The sequence below is a fragment of the Poromitra crassiceps genome (assembly GCF_964638095.1).
Source record: "Poromitra crassiceps genome assembly, chromosome: 6".
Classification (NCBI taxonomy): domain Eukaryota; kingdom Metazoa; phylum Chordata; class Actinopteri; order Beryciformes; family Melamphaidae; genus Poromitra; species Poromitra crassiceps.
Window position 1 is genome coordinate 31,112,267 of NC_139627.1, and position 18,546 is coordinate 31,130,812.

At 43.1% G+C, this 18,546-nt stretch overlaps 1 protein-coding gene across 1 annotated transcript in view; it reads right to left on the reverse strand.

Annotated features, from left to right (window-relative positions):
• The window catches only part of ttn.2 (titin, tandem duplicate 2), a 227,719-nt gene that overhangs the window by 85,628 nt on the left and 123,545 nt on the right, over positions 1-18,546 (reverse strand). Inside the window, exons 86-96 of the mRNA XM_083639536.1 lie at positions 17,491-17,802; positions 16,140-16,427; positions 13,793-14,095; positions 11,344-11,646; positions 10,098-10,403; positions 9,202-9,489; positions 8,532-8,822; positions 6,205-6,492; positions 5,255-5,842; positions 3,070-3,174; positions 2,714-2,911 (exon numbers count right to left, since the gene is read on the reverse strand). Coding sequence (XP_083495662.1) covers positions 2,714-2,911; positions 3,070-3,174; positions 5,255-5,842; positions 6,205-6,492; positions 8,532-8,822; positions 9,202-9,489; positions 10,098-10,403; positions 11,344-11,646; positions 13,793-14,095; positions 16,140-16,427; positions 17,491-17,802 — 3,270 coding nt within the window. The remainder of the gene's footprint in view (positions 1-2,713; positions 2,912-3,069; positions 3,175-5,254; positions 5,843-6,204; positions 6,493-8,531; positions 8,823-9,201; positions 9,490-10,097; positions 10,404-11,343; positions 11,647-13,792; positions 14,096-16,139; positions 16,428-17,490; positions 17,803-18,546) is intronic.

An 18,546-nucleotide genomic window follows, 5' to 3' on the forward strand; every position in this document is an offset into this window, starting at 1 on the left:
AAATCTGCTTTAAATCTATTTTTTCTTAACTCATTGAGTGCCATGGACGAACATGTTCGTCATTTCGTTTAGTAACGTAGAGTGCCAAGGACGAACATGTTCGTCAATTGTGTTTTTTGACGGGGGGATGTCGATCTAAGCCTCTTACATCGCCTCTTACAATATGGGAGCTATTGAATGTGTCTAACCTATTTTACAGAACCCTTAGGTGGCGACAGTGCTCTCCAGATTAGACAAAGGCCAGGAGAAAAGAGAGAAGAAGTCATGAGGAAACGGAAATCGCATCGATATGCTTGAAGCATAACGTTAGCTGTGCCTGTGAACAGCAGTCATCTGCTGCCACAATTGAGCCCCATCCGTGTCCGCTGCGATAGCCCATCCATATGATTTAGTTGCCGACACGGCGACACCAGCGTCTTTCTGAAAAGTTACATTATTCTCAGCTGGGAGCCGGGGACACGCTGTAAAAAAGCGGGGGGATGCAGCGGACTTTTCAGTGGAGATCAAACTCAGAGCAAACCGCAGCAGAGACACTCCTCCCACCACGGAGGAGGAGGAGGAGGGGGGTGGGGCACGCAGGGCACTACAGCATACAACCATTGACAGTACACACAGACCCAGGCAGCAGCAGGCTCGATGCATAGAGAGTAAACAAGCTAGAATAGGCTATCTGATGCCCACCAGCAGTAAATCAAGACCAGCAAGAAGGTGTAGGGTCTGCGCACGCAGGGGCCAGCGCTGCTGGTTGCAGCTAAAACATATTATTTGGCCAAACAAAATTCCTTTGTTTTCACTCTTTTATTGAAGGAAATTATTTTTGAGGTGTCATTATATCAGAAAATATTAGCTTCAGAGTCAATGATGTGCTTGAAATGTTTAATTTCACAAAAGGCTCATTATCTCAGCTTCTAGAAAAAAATTGCTGTTTTTGGTTAAATCAAGCTATCTTCTCCGGCTCATAACTAAAGAACGGAAAATGGGATCAATAAACTTTTTTTTGCAGATGATAGAAGAGAGTCTCCTCGTTCTTTGTGCGTGTTCGGTGTTTACATAGTAATATCACACAATATTCTGTGGGCCTCGAGAAATCACTGAAAACGCTCTGAAACTCTGGCACTGGGAGCGTCCGTTCTCCAAAAGTGGCTGGCACTCAATGAGTTAACAATGTGAGATCTTCATGTTATTTGGAGTAACCACTCATTATGCGGTGTCAACAATAATAGCAATAGCTATTAAATTTAAAATAAAATATTAATCACTGATAGAGTATACTTCAGGGAATGATATTTTTTTTAAACTTTCAGGAAAAATAAGTCTGTTAACTACATTGAAGAATGTGACTGTGATTATAGAACAAAAATTCAAGATGATAATTACCTAAACTAAAAAGAGATGCACATTCTGTTTACTGAGAAATTGTAAAACAAACAAAAAAACGTAACATTTGACATATAGAGAGCCAAAGTGAACGTCACTTGCTGCCTTCCTCTGTGTACCAATGTCTGAAAAAATATGAATGGTGGTGAATGGAGAGAGACGTTACTTTTTTTTATCCCATTTTAATTGTGCCACAAGGTACATATATGTTTGTCAATGTAAAAGATAACTTTGCAAGTGAAGAAAGTCACAGTTTGTGGTAAAATTGTGGCACTATAACTTATAAATCAGAAATACTACGCACAACCAGTCGCATAAGTGACGTCTCTCCCGTCAGTCCATGTTGTTGATGGTGTGACGTATATTGTGCGACACGAGAGATGTTGTCAATTCACAAAACTAAACCTTACATTTCAGTTACCGGACATACTGCAACTTTCTTGACATGCATAGTTATCTTTTAAATTGACAGAATTTACATGTGTACCCCGTGGCACACTGAATCTAAAGTGACCATAAAATATTTGTTTTATGGTCACTCACGATTCAGTAGGTCACTGGTTGGCTTGGTTCCAGCCTTAAAACTCATTATTTTGGGATTTTTCGAAATGTCTATGGCGAAAATGAATGGGCAATTCTTTTCCGGGGCTGGAGACATCACAGATTTTTTTTTAACTAATAGATATCACCATGAAACTTCCCCAGTTGATTACTTATATTGAGACACAACATTTTTTGTATTGCAAGTTTTGGGAAATGTTATGTTTAAATATGCAAATGAGGCATTATCTACTTAAATAAGCGTTCATTTGCATACATTTCCAGAACAGAAATCTGAACATTGGATAAAACCAGGTTCAAAATTTCATTTTCTTGACAAAGGTTTGCCAAAGGTTTTTACAGAGGGAATTTTGGATATGTCTTTTTATCACTCCATAAATCAGAAAATATTGTCAAGAGTAATAAAAAAAAAGAGCCATTTTCGCCATGTTTTTAGGAATAAAATGTTGTATAAATCTGGCTATGAATAAACAAAGCCCTTTGTAAGAACCTTCAGAATATTGTTAGGAATAAAACTGGAAGGTTTGGTGTATGTATGTGCTACTGAAGTGGAGATTTCTTGCTCAGAGTATGAGAAAGGTAAAACTGCCTTTTTATACCCTTATCACCATGTCCATCATGTCTCGCATAAAATGTTAAGAATTTATGTGTACACACTACACAGCATTGCTAATGTTTGAACAATTGCAATAAATACTATTTTTTGTATTTTAAAATTGGCCTGTTGAAAATCCTTATAGTCATTGACATTCAGTGTAGAGAGCAGTGAACTCACCAATAGGATCCAGGGCGACCACAGCCTCAGTGACCTTGCTTGCCATTCCCAGGCCGGCCGCATTCATGGCCATCACTCTGAACTCGTACTCTAGTCCCTCTATCAGACCAGTGACCCTGCATTCCTTCACTCTCAGAGGAGTCTTACTCGCCCGCTTCCACATCAGACTGTTCGTCTCCTTGAATTCCACATGATATCCTGGACAGCAGACAAAGCCAGTTGGTGACATGGTCCACATCTTTCATTGTAAACTTGTTCATTCATATAGCACTTTTCAAAAATAGTTTTCTATTTCTGCTATATGTTTTGCTAAGTAAGTATTTCTGAGCAAATTGAAATTTAGCAGAATCTTTTACCAGTAATTGGGGATCCACCACTGTCCTTGGGATCAGCCCAGGTCAAGATGGCCGACTCGTGGCGGATGCTCACTATTTCAGGAGGAGCAGGCGCCCCAGGCACATCTAAAGGAGGGACAGATGGAGGAATAAAGGAGTGGAAGAAAAAAAGGGAGGGGTTGACATTCACTAAGGTACACTGAGTTGAGAGGTCAAGTTTTCATGTGTGCCTGATCAAGCTTAACCATGGCTTAATCAAGCAGCAACCCCATCTTGGGAAATTGAAGCCAACACGGAAATGCCAAATTCTGCAGTTCCTCGAATGACCACTTGAGGCTGGCTCCAAAAGCGAGTAATTCCCTAGACCGCCATGTCAAAATGCCCAACTTTACAGCAGAAATAAACATGTGTACAGGCGTTATAGCCAATTTCCCGGTTCAAGAAAACTGTGTGTGTGTGTGTGTGTGTGTGTGTGTGTGTGGGTGTGTGTGTGTGTGTGTGTGTGTGTGTGTGTGTGTCTGTCTGTGTATGTGTGTGTGTGTGTGTGTGTGTGTGTGGGGGGGGGGGTATAGCTCACCCGTTTATACAGTCTGTGGCTGCAAAGAAAATAAGTCTAATTGTATAGAAGTGAATGAGGAAATTACCCTACTTCTCACTTGATTTTTACATCACACTCTCCTAATGAATTTATAGTCTCAATCGCTAGTTTAAAGTCTTCTTCAATACAGCATGATGTTCATTTTGTAAATTATCGCCCCATAGATTGTCTCAAAGTTGTCTTTGTGTCTGTGTGTCTGTGTGTCTGTGTGTCTGTCTGTCTGTCTTCAATGCACGTCCACACTGCAGGTTGGATTGGGCTGAAAATTTGCGGGTTATGATTCCGGGAAGGTCATGGGCAGGTTGGAAAGTCCTGGAACCACCTGGAAAGTTCTGAAATGTCAATTTAATGCCAATACTTAGAAGTATGTCATGACCCTGCCCCTTTAAGAGATCCATTCTTCTTCTTCTTCTAATAGTTTTCTGGCAGACTAGATGCCGTGTGGCACATTGCTGCCTCTCACAGGTCGGGAATATATTGCTGCTCAAGCAGAGAGCTTATTGCACAGCTGAAGACCACATCTAATTAAACGGTTTTGGTGAGTTTCAACACATTAAATTGCACTTTTAGTTGTAACCGGTTTGCGTTCTAACCGTTACAGTTAGGAAGGCTAGCAGCTACTATATGGCAGGTAGCTGTTAGCTATGTTAGCCTGGCGTTAGTGAGCTGTTAGCTGTTGTTAGCTGTTAGCTACGTTCGTTATGTGGAAATAATCGTCGAATGCCACTGAATGAAAAATTTGCAATAACTTAACCACTTCCAGTTACCCTCTCCCCAGAAAGCGCACCACCTTTGACCTGGAAAGTCCTGGAAATGACCTGGAAAATACCTCATGCCCACACCCCAGTTCGGATTGGGCTGACATTTTCCATGGCGGGGGGTAATGATCTGAGGAAGGACATGGGGATGTCATCAAGTCCTGGAACCACCTGGAAAGTCCTGGAAAATCATGGAAAACATGGGCCTGTCATCAAGTCCTGGAACCACCTGGGAAGTCCTGGAAACCAGCAGGGAAACCTCATGCCCACACCCCAGGTCAGATTGGGCTGGCATTTTGCATGTCGGGGGGTTATGATTTGAGGAAGGTCATGGGCCCATCATCAATTCCTGGAACCACCTGGAAAGTCCTGGAAAGCACCTCACACCCACACCCCAGGTCGGATTGGGCTCAAATTTTGCATAGCGGTGGGTTATGAACCGGGGACGGTCATAGGCAGGTTGTGCTCCTGGAAACCATCTGGACACCAAACATAATTTCCGGCCAATCAAAAGGCACAGTTCTATTGCTTTGTGCCTATTTAACCCAGGCAACGCCAGGTACATTGCTAGTAGACAATAAAGCAGACTATGCTTTGGAGCGTGATTGCAAGATGGCGATGGTCAAAATGCCACTCGACGGTCCACAAACCAATGGGTGATGTCATTGGCAAGTTGCAACGTCCATATTTTTATACAGTCTATACTCTATGGTCTTGATGAAGCACATGAGATGTTATTGTAATGTTCACAGTTTTACAATAGACACAGACTACAAAACATTATGTAACGGCCACAGGCCAAATATAATTAAAAGTTGAATTAAGATCAATTAGGAATAGAATAACTTACTGAATGGATGCTGGGCGATGACTGGATCTGACCTCAGATACTCTCCAACCCCATACTTGTTCTCTGCAAATACTCTGAAGATGTACTCTATTCCATCGTGGAGCCTAATCACCCTCATGGTGTTCTTCTGGATGGCAGAAGCCACCGTAGCCCACTTGTTGTCCGTGGTCCTCCTTTTCTCCACGATGTAGTTGGACACCTCAGCGCCGCCGTCGTCCACAGGCGGCCCCCACTCCAGGGTGATGCCGTCGGCTGTGATCTCATCAAACTTGATGGGTCCGGTACAGATGCCGGGCTTGCCAACTACCTTGAGCTGGAACTTGCAATCCTTGGAGCCGGCACTGTTCTTCACGTTGATGGCGTAAGTCTCAGCATCTGTTCTCTGGCAGTCTCTGATCAGCAGGGTGGTGATGCCCGGAGACGCCTCCACGCACATCCTGCCGATGTCTCCCAGGGCGACGTCACCCTTCTTCCAGGTGGCGGTGGGGTACGGGATGCCGATGACAGGGATGTTGATGCGCACTGTGCTGCCCTCCTTGGCGGTATAGCACAGGTCATGCAGGCTGCTCAAATTGCAGTCGGGAAGCACTGGAATACAAGGGAATTGGTACATGAGAAAATAGATTCATTCACATGTAGCATGTAGGATAAGCATGTAGCGACCTGAACTACAATAATCACTATGTTTCTTGTGATACTTTCTGAATATTATAGGTGGATTGAGAAGAACAGAGATGCTGTCTAGATCTCTGTCTAGAAAATATTATTTTTAAGCCGTTATATCATCAAGGATTCTGCCATTAAAACCAAATTTCACCAAAGTCCAAATCAACTACATTTAGTTTTGAACTCCACCAAGTTGCAAGTCAACAAATTTGTGACTTGAATAATACTTAGGTCCCAGTCATGCAGCTTCAGCTACAGCAGCATGATGACATGGCATGCCTTACCAAACTGGTCCTTGGCCAGGATGGTGAGCTCGGTGGGAGGTCCTTCTCCAGACTCGTTGAGAGCCTTGACTCTGAACAGATACTCCTGGCCCTCTGTCAGCTCCCCGATGGTGTGGGAGGTGTTCTTGCCCTTCATAATCTCCTTCCACTTCTCCTCTCCCTCGCTCTGCTCCAGGATGTAGGCGCTGACGTGGCTTCCTCCGTCACTGATGGGCTTCTTCCAGCCCAGAGTCACAGAGTCCTTGGAAATCTTCTGGGGTTTGAAGTCGGTCACTGAGCCGGGTTGCTCTGGAGGGGGAGAGGAGTGGGATGGAGAGGTGCATGAAGACCGAGGATGTGGTCATGGTGGTTATTGATATGCATGTACATGTAAGCAGCATTTTAAAGTTAAAGTCAACGTGAAGCTAATCTTAAGAATTTAGCTGTACTTTTGCATAATCTATAACAATGCTATTTGTTATGACCCAGTGTGGGTCATTGGTAGCCAAGTGTGGGTCATGGCCGTGATATTCCACACTGGGGGGAGAAACTATTCAATTGCATAGAGAGCCCCAGGGATGACGTATTTTTGTAGTCGGAACACGGGAACTCCCGGACTCCCGGGTTCTTCACTGTTTCTGCCTACGGGTTTCATGAGTTTTGAAGTGTAAATGCGAGCCCTAGAAGTAAAAAGCTTGTGCTAAACTAATCCAGAACTACACACTGTCGCATAGGCTTCCACGTCACATCACTACCCAACCTGGAGTGTTGTTGATGTGTGCGCTGCTGTGCACTGATTACCCCGGGCTGAACCAGGTGAGGGAAAGAGAATTTCCGTGTTGTCCTTTGAAGTGATGACGTTATTGACGTATAATATCCCCGTCAACTCAACAGTGTAGTCTCATTTAGCCGTTTGCTAGCTAGCCGCCCTTTTAACGGCACGTAAAAGCTCATAAAAGTGGTCCTCATGTGTGAAGATTATCCCGCTGAACACTGGTTCCCGTTTGATTAAGCTTGCGTTGCTCAGAGACCTTATTTGAAGCATCGCGCCAAAAACCCATTCAAAAATCCCATAGGCGAAAACAGTGAAGAACCCGGAAGTGTTAGCATCAATGTTTTCTGGACTCATTCCTGGGGCTCTCTATTGAGTTCTGACATGTGTTTTTCCTCCCTACCCCCGGTGGAGCTGTCACTCCATTCCCCTGTGTTCTTTTGCTACAGGTGCGGGTGGTGATTGTTTGGGAGGCTGATGCGGCTGGCCTTAAAAGGATCCTCGGCAGAGGCCTCTTCACTCTCTTCTTTCCTCCTCCCAACCAGGCTGTGTCACGCCAGGAGCTAGCCTATTCACTTTTTGTTAGCTTAGCTGTTAACATTGACACTTGTACTCTTGCTAACTTTCTGCTATAATTGTATGCAGTCCGTATAGCGGCATGTAGGGGTGAGAAGCCCTGATTCCTCTTTAGTTACCTTTTCTCCTGTTTTTTTTATTAGTTAAGCAGGTAAGATGTATGTTGTTTATTTGGGGGGTTTTGTTTACAGGTAAGCTTAGATTTCAAAATAGATTCTGTTTGTTATGTTGGCTGGGCTCACCCTGATGCTCTCTGCTGCTATACTTTATTAAACAACCTTGTTGTGGACTGCAAACCTTTTGTGGCATGGTCATCTTTGGGAGAGGGGAAAGGGGGGAGGCACTTTTTTGTGTTATGCTGGGTGTCCCCTAGGCCGGGCATAACATAAATTGGGGGCTCGTCCGTTCCCACGTTATTGCGGGAGGTCGGGTAAGTTTTTGTCCTTTTTTCATTTTCTCTTCATGTTCTGGTTGGTGGCTCTTTCTTATAATGGCGGATTTTGATTTTGATGAGTTTTGCCAGGGTCCTACATTGGCCAAAGTAAACCAATGCCGCAAGATAGACCTGATGCTCATTGCAAGTCGTTTTGATGTGCGTGTGCCTGCAAATACAAAGAAAGACGAGCTGAAGAGGCTTGTGGTGGAGAAGCTGGGGGAGAGAAGTTTGATGGAGGTGGGGCTGGATGTGGATGGGGCAAAGAGTGAGGCAGGGCTGTCGATAGTTATTTTATAAAGATGATCAAATGTTTTCAATATAAAATATTGATCTCAAAAGTAGCTAGTAACTATCTGTGAAATAAATGTAATTCGTAAAAAGTACAATATTTCCCTCTGAAATGTAGTGGATTAGTACAAATAGCATAAAATTAAAATACTCAAGTAAAATACCTCAAAAATACCTCAAAATTCGACTTATTACAGCAATCATCACACATGTAATTTGTATGAAAATATTAAAGATAATATGTGTAAGAACAATAGCACATTCTATCCATCCTACCTGAGGCTCTGACACTGCCGGCGGTCTCGCAGCCCTCTCCGATGCCGTAGGCATTCTCGGCGAGCACTCTGAAGCAGTAGGCCTGTCCACCCTCCAGGTTGGTGATCCTGAAAGAGGGCTTGGGGCAGTTGGCGTTCACGCAGGTCCAGGCCTTCCTTTCTGCCAGACGCTTCTCCACCACGTAGCTCTTCACCTTGCTGCCGCCATCATTCTGAGGGGCGTCCCAGGAAATGTAAGCGTGGCTTCTGGAGGTCTCCTTGATGACCAGGTTCAGTGGAGGTCCGGGAGTGGCTGGAAAGGGAAGTGATATCATTGCTGACACAGAAAATAGATCGGAGACCCACATGGCAAGAGTAATAACGTGTTTTCAGGATGCCGGGACCCACAGAAGTTTCGGTCACACATTACTATAAGGGTACATTATGAATTAGTTAATGCTTAATAAGCATTAACTAACCCTTAATTAACAGTTAACTAATGTGTCTAGTAATCATTTACTAATGGTGTTCATGTTAACTAAAGTATTGTGGTTGAGTTGAGGCATGAAGTTACTGAGCTTAACTTGAGAGCAAGCGTATGGTCAAGGCTGTTCAATAAGGGTTAGTTCATGCTCTAAAAGTACAGATTAATTCCAACTGTTGGTCTCATCGCCTCGTACACAGCATCTTACCGAGGACCTTAACAATGATAGTGTAGCTCTTGGAGCCACTGCTGTTCTCCAGAGACAGGACATATTTTCCGGCATCGTATCTGTTGATGTCCTCGGCCAGCAGCAGCGTGTCCCACTCTGACGTCTTGATGAGCAGGCCCTGCCTCTCCTTCAGGTTGGCGTCCACCTTGGTCCAGGTCACTTTTGGCGCGGGGCGTCCTCTCAGTGGGACGTACAGCCTCATGGTGACTCCAGCTCTCAGCACCAAGGCCTTCCGCAGGTCAGCATCAAGCTCTGCCTCAGGGGCAACTGGAGGAGAGACAGCAGAAATTCTCTGAGAGCTGTGAAATGCACAGGGAATCGTCTACAATATGGTACATTAGTAAAAAGCAGTTTACATTAACAGTTGGAGAAGGGAAAGCCGGTACAAATATCTACATACATCCACTGAAAAAAGACACAGATTAAAAAAAGAGTAATGTCTAAATTTTAAAAATCTACGTTTGATTGTCCAAATGAAAATAGCAATTAATTGAAAAATCTATATATTTATCCAGCCCTAATATCCAGCAAATAACAGTTGCTACTTCAGCAACTCACTGACTTTTCTTTTACACTACAATACAGTATGTTGAGGGAAAATATTCTGAACAATTGCTTAGACAATTATTCCTTTAGTTTACGGCATTAAACAATTCATACTTACATTACATTACATGATGTCATTAGCAAACACGTTTGTCCAAAGCAACTTACAATAGGTGCATTTTGTCAACATTAGTCAAACCGACCATACATCACAGTCCTCATGGACTGGTTTCAATTAATGTTGTAAAATAAAAACTTGATTTGGCTGATTTTAGGCACTCAAAGAGGTAATTTAACAAAATGAAGGGATAAAACAGGTGAGTACATACTGAGGATGTCCATGGGCGTGTGGTTTCCGGGCACCTCGCTGGGTTCGCTGTATCCGATCTTGTTGACAGCGATTACTCTGAACTGGTACTCCGTGCTGTCCATCAGGCCCGTCACCAGGAACTTGGTGGCTTGGAGCTTCTTGGGAATGTTGCACTTGGTCCAGTCCTCGGCCTCCACTCTCTTGCATTCCACCAGGTAGCCGATGATCTCGCAGCCGCCGTCATACGCTGGCTTGGTCCAGGTCAGACTGATGGATCTCTTGGTGGAGTCAACCACCTTGGGGAAGGCAGGGGGGCCGGGGGGGTCTGGAGAGGTGGCAGAGAATTAAGGCACCACCCAAACCCAAGTAGGCAGGCACTTCTCTAAGCCACATTTAAACTGCCCAGTACAAGTGACCCAATTCAGATTTTTAGCTCACTTGTGGCACAGACTGGATATGTATTATGAACGTGTAAACAGGAAGAAACCACATGGAATTCGATATTCTCAGATCGTTTCAGGGCTCAATCATATGTGGAAATAAATCAGATATGAATCAGATATCTGCCAATGCGACTGTCATATAAACAGAGAGATCGGATATTGCCTGTCATTGTGAGTCGCACGTCATTGAAAATGTGTCAATCTTGTGTATACTTTACAATGTGTATACTTTTTCACATTTTAATGATGTATAACACACGTGCACAACTGGCACAACTACTCTCCACTGAGTACAAAACAATAAGGGCTCTATCCTCTTTCTTCTCCACCTTAAGATGTGACTAATATTTTGTGGACCTCTAAAGATGCTTCGGAAAGCAATAGCTTGAATAATTATTTGCGCCCACTGCAAATGGTGCCGGCTGCTTGTTTACTTCCTTCGGTAACCAAACCCTTGTTTTTTAAAGTGTTAAGTGTAAAGTGTAAACACAGGTATTGGATATGGCTCATTTTTAAAGGTCGATGTAAACAGGTGGTCAGAAAAATCGGATATACTGTAGGTAAAAAAAATCAGAACTGGGCATCAAGACCTGTATGACCATGTATGAGGCCTAAGTAGTAAAACTTGGTATACAGTATGATATGTATTGTATATGGGGGCATCTTAATTAATCTAGTAAAGAGGGCATAAAAGAGGTCATCTTATTAACATATCAACAATTTACAATGTGACAGAAATGTATTACACAAAAAGGAACTGTCATTCTTCTTTTTCAATTTGAAAGCATTTATCTTTTTTCAGATTTTGAATCGGTGACTTACAGACAGGGTCCACAGCCAGCGCGGCGTTGGACGCGTCACTGGGTTTACCCAGACCGGCTTTGTTCATGGCGATCACTCTGAACTCGTACTCCGAGCCCTCGGTCAGCTGAATGGCCTTGATGGTCCTGTCGATGACCGGGCGGCGGTTGACCTTGGCCCAGGTCAGCTCTGTGGCCTCGCGTTTCTCCACCATGTAGCCCAGGATGGTGGCTTTGCCGTCGTTGGCAGGAGCCTTCCAGCTGACTGTCATGGAGTCCTTGGTGATGTTAGTGATGATGGGAGGGGGGCAGGGTCCGGGGATGTCTGAGGAGAGAGTGCAAGGAATAAAATTAATACTTTGTCCTACTTCTTTGTCCTGCAGAGAAAAGTATTTTTTTCCTCTATATACCAGGGAGACACAATCAGTGCATGTACTATGCACGCATCTACTATTACAGGTATATGGTTATGAGTGTTGTTGTAGGTAGAGATAGTCTGTGCTATCCATACATGTTTCCGCGTATCCCATATAAGGTTAAGTTAGTGCACTCTTTAACAGTGGGTTGGCTCTATGTCAAGATATACAACTTTGTTTTGACCAGTGTATAAGGAGAGCTTTTTCCTTTGTCACTTCTCTGGAATTGATTCATGCATGCTGAATAAAATAATTTCACCAGAGACTCAGAAGCCTTTGCTGAATCAGACTTTCACTCTGGGATAAAGAACCTACAGTAACCGTCTTTCTTCAGAGCATCTCTACCGGGTCACTGATGGATCTGTTCCAGGCTTGGTTTCTGTATAAAGATGCCAACCTGAGGAAAATGGCGTTGAAATATCCCGACTCTGACCGAACTCACCACTAACAGAGAAGCCAGACCTGACAGGGAAAACAACTCCTGCTCAAATGCCATGGTAACCATAGTAATCATATGGTCCAAGGTCCAATGGATGCTGAATTTAAAAAGGAATAAGCACCGAGTGTACGGACAAAGTTGATGGCAGCAGCAAATTTTTAACTTCTGACTCACTTTTTAACACACAATATCTTAATAACAGCATGTTGGCACGGGCGCATGGTGGCTCAGTGGTAGAGCTGTCGCCTCACAGTCAGAAGGTCCTGAGTTCGATTCTCGCCTGGGACACTGTGGGCGCTGTGGTTGTGTTCCCCCCCATATCTTCAGTGCCTACTACTGCCCAGGTGGGGTATCTCGTCGTAAGGGCCTTTCACTCTGTGTGGAGTTTGCATCTTCTCCCCGTGCTCCCCCAGGGGGTTCCTCCGTATATAACCCCCCCACTAAAAACATGCAGAAGATCAGATCGTCATCGTCATCCGACCAGTGACGACAACACCCGAAGTTGGTCCCCGGGCGCTGTACGAGAAAGCGACCACTGCTCCTGGCCTGCCCCCCGGAGGAAAGGACATGCCTGGATGGGTTAAATGCAGAGGACACTTTTCACCGGCCACCGTCAGCATGAGTGTGTTGTGGCCACATGCATGTGTTGTGGTGTTCGTGTGACAATAAAAGACGGGGCTTGTCCCGTTACGAGAGTTTTTTGTTGTCTTAAAATGTATTGTCATTGTCATTGTATTGTCATTGTCAATACATTGTCTTGAAAAGTAACACAAATTTGGATCTGATGAAATTATCCTTTGTGCTTAGGTAAAATGGTAAATGAGCGCATTTTATAGTCTTGACTACCCAAAGCACTTTTACACATCCACATTCATCCATTCACGCTCACATTCACACACGAACGGCGTCTACAGTCGGGAGCAGTTAGGGGTTCAGTGTCTTGCTCAAGGACACTTCGACACGCTACCAGGAGGAGCCAGGCTCGAACCAGGAACCTTCCGATTCCCAAGTGACAGCTCTACCTCCTGATCTAATGCCGCCCCCATGTAATTATACAGTATATAGATACCTACAAACCATACAGTAGTCTACTAGAAACCTCTATGGCCTATATACTGTGAACACCAGCAATGTTGTTTCCTAGTAACTTTTATGATTAAAATGTCATCTATAGGCTTAGCAGATGAGATTAAGCTTGTTTGTTAAGAGTTGCATGTTGAGCAATTTTACTAATTATCATAATGAGCTAATTAATGTAATTGCCAAAAACTGGAAATGAAATCTATAGTTTGTGATGTCCAGAAATTCATCTATTACCATGGTGCAGTCATGCAACCTTTCCTCATTAGCATAATTAGCATAAATTATGTCAACATCGGGAAATGGCTTTTAGCCAAATTAGAATGATTATGTTAGTGCCTACATCTGTGTTTTGATGTCCAGGAATTCATCTCTTGCCATAACTAAATCATGAAACCTTTCTTTATTAAAATAATTTGCATAAACTATGTAATAATTTGACTGAAACTAGGAGATAGCAATATTTTTGCTTTTAGTCCATTTAAAAAGGTGATCTTATCTTCGGCTGTAATATGAGGTTGTATGCAGCAGCGTACCGTACGGGTTCTTGACCAGGACGGGCTCCGTCATGACGGGGTCCGACACTCCATACTGGTTCTCGGCGCTGACTCTGAACTGGTACTCGTGTCCCTCGATAAGCTTCTCGACCAGCGTGTCGGTCACATATCCATGGATGTTGGAGGAGACCAGGGCGAAGTTGGCCCTGCTGGTCTCCCGCTTGTCGATGATGTAGTTTGTGATCTCAGAACCGCCGTCAGCCAGCGGGGGCTCCCACCGCAGTTTGACCCGGTCCGCAAACACCTTGGCGGCTTTCACGGAGGCAGGGGGGCCGGGTTTGTCTGGGGGAAGGTGGCAGAATTAGCTTAGTAAATGTATTTATTTATTTGCATAATTAAAATGGTAAAATGTAATAAAAAGAGAAAAAATTACAGATGGTGTAAAGTGTAAAAAGCACTTGGCTTATACAGAAAGGCTTAAGGCTGTTACACATAAAGAGCGATGTGAATATACAGCACGAAATTGCAATGCGAATTTTGACCCACCTGTCAATCACAGCCACAACGAATTTCTGAAAAATCGACCGTGGTCCGGAAAAATAAACACTCAGCGAAACTTCGCCGTTGGTACTCAATGCACGGTTGCATTGGGTAATTATTATCATTATGCAGATAAAATTATGATTTTAAAGGAAAACAACAATCACAGTATTAACACATTCACTGCCAGCCGTTTTTCAAAACTGTAGTTAGCTTCTGCCAGAGGGTTTTTTTGAGGATTCTGGCTCATCTTTCAAGAGCCGAGGATTCGTTTCTGTTAGGATTTTGTGAACACACAATATCTCAAAAGAACTAATAGAATGTGTGCTTTCTCTGTCTAAAAGAGTTAGTTTGTAGAGTTAGTAGTTATGTAAGCATTAGCAGTTGAATACAGCATGGTTTCAGCGTCTGTAAATTTATTCTGAGATAAACGGCTTTTTGTGAAATTCGATAGAACAGTCACTTTAACCATTCATTTTTGGCATCAGTAAGACGTCAGACATCTAAACAATAGTTTTGAACAGTAATTTCCTCCATAACAGCAGGAAACACCCCTCTCCTTCAAACTCCTCCCTCCGTGTGTGTTCTTCTTGGCTGCAGCGGGCGTGTCACAAGCTCGTTGCTGCTGCTGCTGTAACCTCGCGTCACCAGGCTCACTGCTTTGCTGCTGCTGTGCCTGTCTGCCTGTCTGCCTGGCGGCCGCTGGGCAAGTCTGGATGGATGGGCTCGCTCGTTTCTTGGGGTTCTGAGAGCTTTGATGAAGCTTTTGCGATTCTGGTCTTATTTATGCTGCGTGTTTCAAAGTGTGTTCCACCCGTAATCTATTATGCAAATTTGCAAAACCCCACCGCCAGCTCCCAAGCGCGAAAGCGTTTTCGCCAATCCATTTTCATGAGGATGGCTTCCTCACACTGCTTTTTGCTTGCCTTCCTCTAGAATGGAGAGCACTGTCGCCACTTAGTGGGTCGGTAGAATGGGTTGTACACGTTCAGTCGCTCCAATATTTTTATAGGAGACGTGGGGGGCATTGATCCACGTAGCACCGTCAAAATTTTTTTTTTTTTTTTTTTGACGTCTCAACTCGTCATTGGCAGTCAACCGTTGGAATTTTTTTGACGAGTCAACTCGCCATTGGCAGTGAACGTGTTAAGTTACAATCACATCAGTTACTTTTAAGAATAAATCTTTGTAAAAAACCATACAAATTTGATCGATTTTTTTTTTATAGCTGCAACGATTAGTCAATCAATTATCAACAGAAAATTGTTTGCAAACTATTTTTATAATCGATTAATCATTTAGACTAAATTGTAAGAAAGACAAAACTAAAATTCTCGCAGTCAGGCTTATTAAATGTGAATATTTTCTGGTTTCTTTAGTCTTCTATGACAGTAAACTGATTATCTTTGGGGAAAGATTATCGACACATTTTGTGACATTTTATAGACCAAACAACTAAAGAAAATAATCAACAGATTAATCGATAATGATTATGAAGTAAAAATAATCGTTAGTTGCAGCGCTAATATTTTTTATATTAAAACTAGCTGTCTATTTGTAGATATAATATCCAAGCGGATTCAAGATTCAAGATAATTTTAATAGCCATAGCGAGTAATCATATTAATTTACAAACGAGGAATTTGACTTTGTGCAGTATGCAGCGCAGCGATCACAATAATAGCAGAAGATAGAGCAAACAGAAAACAATCTCAAATTATAAATTATAAAATATAAGAATATAAAATATAAGATTTAATATTAATCATTATTTGAATGGTTTTTCAAAAGAGTTACAAAGCGAATAATTTGAAGCAGAATAAAAGCAGAAGACAGGGGGACTCACCAAGCACCTTGACCTTGATGGTGGCGTACTTGGACCCGTTGGCGTTCTCGGCGGTGATGGTGTAGTCTCCGGACTCCTTCCTGGTGACGGCGTAGAGCTCCAGCAGGTGCACATGTTTCTGCTGTTTCATCTTCATGCCCTCAGCCAGCACCAGTGGCACCCCGTCTCTCTTCCAGCTCACCCTGGGCAGAGGCTTGCCCCATACCTGGGCGTCCAGGAACACGTTCTCGCCCGCCTTCACCACGATCAGGTTCTTCATGTCCACACCCAGCTCCACCCGGGGAGGCACTACACCAGAGGGAGGTCAGGGTCATTCCAGGGTTTTGGTTGTATGAATATCATTTAAAACAGATGATTCTAAAACAGATTACACCTTTTTTGATATAAAAGACTCCTAATTTAGCCATCATCACTGATGATGTCACAATGTCTATGACATCATCACATCTATGACATCATCAGTGATGTCACTCAAGCACTAAATTATGTCATCAGCGGTGGTCACTCAAGCAATTGTGACGTCATTAGTGAGTGATGTCATCAGTGATGTGAAGTTGAGCAATTGTGCGCTGAGTGACATCACTCAAGCACTCCGTATTATTCTGGTACTGCCTTAGCAGCCAGTATAAATCAAGTCTGCTACTCTCACACATGGAAGAATTGTCAATAAAATCAGCCAAATGTGTATGGAGTATACTACATCAAAGAAACTGATATGTCTGAAAAAGTATTTAATCGGCTATAATCTATCAACTATAAAGGACCACAATGGAAATAAGCCTCTGGGATGTATTGTGTTATCCTGATTTTTCAATTTTATATGCAGAACTGCTGTACTTCAAATAAAACAAATCAACTACAAGCCAAGTATACTTATACTTTCTGTATAAGTAAAGAATACTTATTGATACTTTTCTTAAGTGTATCTCAATCAAAAGTTTAAGTACAAGTATAAGCCAAGTATACTTAGACTTTTCTGGATACCTTTCAGTACACGTATTTGAGAGCTGTGTAGTATAAGTATACTTCAGTGTAAGTATACTGTATACTGTGTAAGTACACTTAAGTATAAGTATACTCAAGTGTAAGTATACTTAAGTACAATTTTGATAAGTATATATTTGATAAGTATATAAAAAGTAAACTGAAAGTATACTCTCTCATTTTAAAGTTTAAAAGAAGTATACTAATTGTACACTTTTATAAACTTCTTTTTGCTAAGGGACACCTAAATGGATTGGATGTTGGAAATTAATGTTTAGTTACACTTGTGTTACTTCCTGCCTTTTAGACACAAAATGGCAGTTGTGAAAAAGGCCTATTGGGCTGCTGCGGCGGCGTGAATCAGTACCGTTCTCGGCGATGACGGGGATGGGGTCAGACAGCTCTGACGGCATGCTGATGTTGATGGCGCTCTTGGCGATGATCCTGAACTGGTACTGGTTACCCTCCTCCAGGCCGGTGACAACCTGGTCCTCCCTCTGCACGTTCATGCAGTTGGCATTGAAGCGGAGCCACTTCTCCTTCTCCTTCTCCTTCTCCAGCTTGACGTACTCCACATAGTAGCCGATCAGCTTGCTGCCACCGTCGCTTTTGGGCCGGCTCCACACCAGAGATACCGAGCTCTTGGTCACGTCCATCGGCTCCGGTTTGCCCGGCGGGTCTGTGAGGGACGGAAGAAGAGGGGCAGAGTCAGTCAGGCGGTCCAAACAAGACAGACAGAGAGGGAAAGAGAGAGAACTGAAAAAATGAAGCAGGAGTGCCAAAAACTGCATTTCTTCGAAAGGCCACTTGAGGCTGGCTGCAAAAGTGAGTAATTCCCCATAGACCCTATGTTAAAATGCCCAACTTTCCAGCAGAAATAAACAGCCTGGTACAAAAAACGGTATTGGTCTCTATAGCTAATTTCAACCGTTCATGACAACTGTACGGGGGTGAATTTCGATATAACTATCGAAATTACTATGGCTGCAAAAAGAAGTCCAATTGTATAGAAGTCAATGGGAAAATGACCCCACTTCTAACTTGATTGATGACCTCAGTCATCAGTCAACACTTTCCTAATGAGTTAATGGTCTTAATGGTCTTCTTCAATACAGCATGATGTTCATTTTGTAAATTATGGTCCCATTTAGAGTAAAATAGACATAAAGCAGACTATGCTTTGGGGCGTGACTGACAGCTCGCCAATCACCATCAGTGATAGGCAAGCTACTTGGAAAATGTAGTAAGCTAAAGCTACCAGTTACTCTAGATTAAATATAGCTTCACTACATTGAAGCTATCCCCAGAGAAATGTAGCAAGCTAAGCTATGAGCAAAATGGCAAAAGTAATCGAAGCTACTTTTTTTTTTTTTTTTTACATTGAATCAACTTCATGACAAATCAATATTATCTCGGTGATTAA